The following is a 3,201-nucleotide window of genomic DNA, read 5'->3' as shown; positions in this document are numbered from 1 at the left end:
AGGGCCCGGTCCCCCCAGATGAGGCGTCACCCCTGGGGTGCTCCGCCAACCACCCCCTTGCCTGTGCTGCTCCCCAGGTATGGCTCAGCTCCACCCCACAGCACCCTGAGGCCCCCCTGCACCTCGCCGGCTTCCACCTGCCCAGCAAGGTAAGGGACGGGGATGCAGCGCCCCAGGGTGCGACGCTGGGGACAGGGGCACAGCCCTGCAGAGCCCACGGGCAGCAGCGGCTGAGGGACCCTTCTTTGTGTCCTCCCTCCCAGCACAGGCACCCGGGGAAGGGACAGCGTCCGCCCACCCCTGAGAGGAGCACGGCCTCGTCTGAGAGCGATGAGTTTGGCTCCTTCCTGTACTGGCGAGCGCCCCTGCCCAGCATCGAGGAGGAGCTGCAGGAGCTGCTGGTGAGCCCCACGGCCCCTGCCCCTTGGGGGGGTTGTGGTGTGTGCTGTAGCCGACTTTACTCCACCCCAGAAAGCTCAGGGCATCTCTGTGAGCCCCAAGACCACTGAGGAGCACCAGAGCTCTGTGCTGAGGAAGAGGAGGACAAGGAGGAGAGCGACGACGAGGGCTGGATCACACCCAGCAACCTGAAGCAGGCCCAGCAGGACATGGGGTGCTGCGACACCGCTCCCGCTGGCGTCCAGGTCGGCTGCGTCACCACAGACTTTGCCATGCAGGTGGGTGCTGGCTGCTGCCCCGCACGGGACTGGCCCTGGGGCCGATGCCATGTGGGTGCTGAACCTCCCCTGCCCACACAGGGCTGGCAGGGTGGGCTGAGGGGAGGATTCCCAAAGTACTGGGACCTGCAGGCTGGTTAAACCAACACCCCGAGACAAGACCATCTTCATGGCAGCTCTTTTTATCTAAAACCAGCCGGTGTTGTCCATAGCAGAGGCCCTTGCAGAGCCCATTGGCGTCCGCCTCTCGCTGCCTGGGCCACCAGACCCTGGTTAAAGCTCCCGGTGGTCCCGGCTCACAGCGTTCCCGGTTTCTCCTTCCTCACTGCAGAACGTGCTGCTGCAGATGGGCCTGCATGTGCTGGCGGTGAACGGCCGGCTGATCCGCCAGGCCAGGAGCTACATCCGGCGCTGCCACGGCTGCTTCAGGTGAGCTTTGCTGAGAATCCCAGATGTCAGGAGTTGGAAGGGACCTGGAAAGCTCCCCCAGTGCAACCCCTGCCACAGCAGGATCACCAGAGCAGTCACACAGGAACACGGCCAGGGCTTTGGGTGTCTCCACACAAGGAGACTCCACAACCTCTCTGGGCAGCCTGGGCCATGCTCTGCCACCCTCACACTGACAAACTTTGGCCTCATCTTCAGCTTGAACCTCCTGTGCTCCAGCTTGGGACCATTGCCCCTTGTCCTGGCATTGGGCATCCCAGAGCAGAGCCTGGCTCCTTCCTCCTGACACTGCCCTTTCCCAATGGATCCCCAGGAATGAGGGCACCCCTCAGTCTCCTCTGCTCCAAGCTCAAGAGCCCCAGCTCCCTCAGCCGCTCCTCAGCAGGAGATGCTCCACTCCCTCCATCATCTCTGTGGCCCTGCTGGACTCTTTCAAGCAGTTCCTGTCCTTGAGCTGAGGGCCCAGCAGAGCAGTGCTGGCCATGGCTGGGAGGGGCAGTGCTGTAACCCCCTCTGTCCCCGTCCCACAGGACCACGTCGGACATGACCAAGGTTTTCTGTCCCCACTGTGGTAACAAGACCCTGAAGAAGGTTGCTGTGAGCGTCAGCGACGACGGGACCCTGCACATGCATTTCTCCCGCAACCCCAAGGTGCTGAACCCCCGAGGGCTCAGGGTGAGTGCTGGGGGTCGGGCAGTTGTTCCTCTCCTTACCTACGGGGGAAATTGGGAAAACGAAAAGTGACCTGTGGGTTAAAATATAAAGAGATTTAATAGAATAATAAAAAGCAACATTAGCGATGGTATTAATATAAGGTCCACAGCTGGTGTGGTTGGGGAGTAAGTCTCAGGAGTAGAACGATGGGATGGCAGCCATAGAAGGGCCGTACGTAGCAAACTCCCCAATTTATAGCAGTAAAACCCATTTAACCACCTGTTTTCTCTCGGCAGTACCCGCTGCCAGCCCCCAAAGGGGGTAAGCACGCCAACAACCCCCAGCTGGTGGAGGACCAGCCCTTCCCACAGCAGCGCCTGTCCCGCAAGGCCAGGCAGAAGACCAACGTCTTCGACCCCGATTACATCGCGGGGGTCTCGCCCTTCGTGGAAAACGATGTCTACAGCCGCGCTGCCAACCTGCAGATCCGCGACGCCGCCCTGGGCGCGGGCAGGAGGCGCCTGAACCCCAACGCCGTCACGAAGAAGTTTGTGAAGAGGAGGTGAAGGGGAGGACAGGGCCCCCTGCAGCTGGGCTGGCCCCTGCTGCCCCACGGCTCTGGGGAGACGAGGCCTCTCCCAGCCCTGAAGAGGGGGCAGCGAGCGGGGGTGGCCTGGCAGGACAGGGGGAGCTGGGGAGGTTGGGGTTTCCCTGCTTGGCCCCCAGGCAGTGGCTGCGCTGCCAATAAACACAAACCCGCAGCTTGGTCCTGTTTCTGCAGCTGCTGTGGTGCCTTCCTAGGGGCCCTGGGAAGCTGAGGAGGGTTTCTCGAGGTGTTCCACCCCACAGCACCACCGAGAGCGGGGCTGGCGGCTCTGGAGGGGGCAAAAACGCCCCCGGCCGGCGGCTCTGGAGGGGGCAAATGCCACCCCGGCCAGTGGGTGAAACCCTTTGTAATCACCCTGATAAACGTGGCACAGTAAAGCGTTCTGCTCTGCTCACTGGGGGAAGTTTGTGGTGTTTTCTTCTTACCCCTGCTGTAATTCTTCAAAATTACATCATCACTGACCCCGGCTGCAGGGGGGCAGCAGGATGGGGAACGCATCTGAGCCTCTGCATCCCCAAAGCTGCAGAAAAGGGAGGGCTGTGCCAGTTCATCCCAGTCTGCTCAGGGCCTGGGGGGAGACAGAGCCCCACTTTGCGGGCAGTTCCATTGCAGGCTCTGTAATTCACAGGCTGGGGTAGGAAAGGGGTGCAGCGCAGAGGGTTACCTGGGGCTAAACACCCCAAAATGGGAAAGAAACACTGCAGTAGGCTTTAAAGCAGCCTTTTCTTACGCAAAGCTCCGGCCAGCCCTGTGTTTCCTGACCCATCCAGGGTGGATGTGACCCCTGCGGGGTGGATCTGCCCTGGGGAGTGGACA

The 3,201-nt window shown here is 61.6% G+C and overlaps 1 protein-coding gene across 1 annotated transcript; it reads left to right on the top strand.

Moving 5' to 3' along the window:
- Window positions 1–77: 77 nt before the first annotated feature.
- Window positions 78–2,344, top strand: NOB1 (NIN1/RPN12 binding protein 1 homolog (S. cerevisiae); the record flags this gene model as incomplete). The annotated part of the gene is given in 7 exon segments (XM_010181350.1): window positions 78–149; window positions 264–401; window positions 472–523; window positions 526–677; window positions 1,009–1,106; window positions 1,655–1,799; window positions 2,075–2,344. Coding segments are annotated over 7 exon segments (927 nt in total), but the record flags the coding sequence as incomplete, so codon positions are not given.
- Between the last annotated feature and the right edge of the window lie 857 nt (window positions 2,345–3,201).

The sequence above is a fragment of the Mesitornis unicolor genome, unplaced genomic scaffold (genome assembly GCF_000695765.1).
Source record: "Mesitornis unicolor isolate BGI_N332 unplaced genomic scaffold, ASM69576v1 scaffold9513, whole genome shotgun sequence".
Lineage (NCBI taxonomy): Eukaryota > Metazoa > Chordata > Aves > Mesitornithiformes > Mesitornithidae > Mesitornis > Mesitornis unicolor.
Note: the sequence above shows the minus strand (reverse complement) of the source record. Positions and strands in the feature narration are given on the sequence as shown.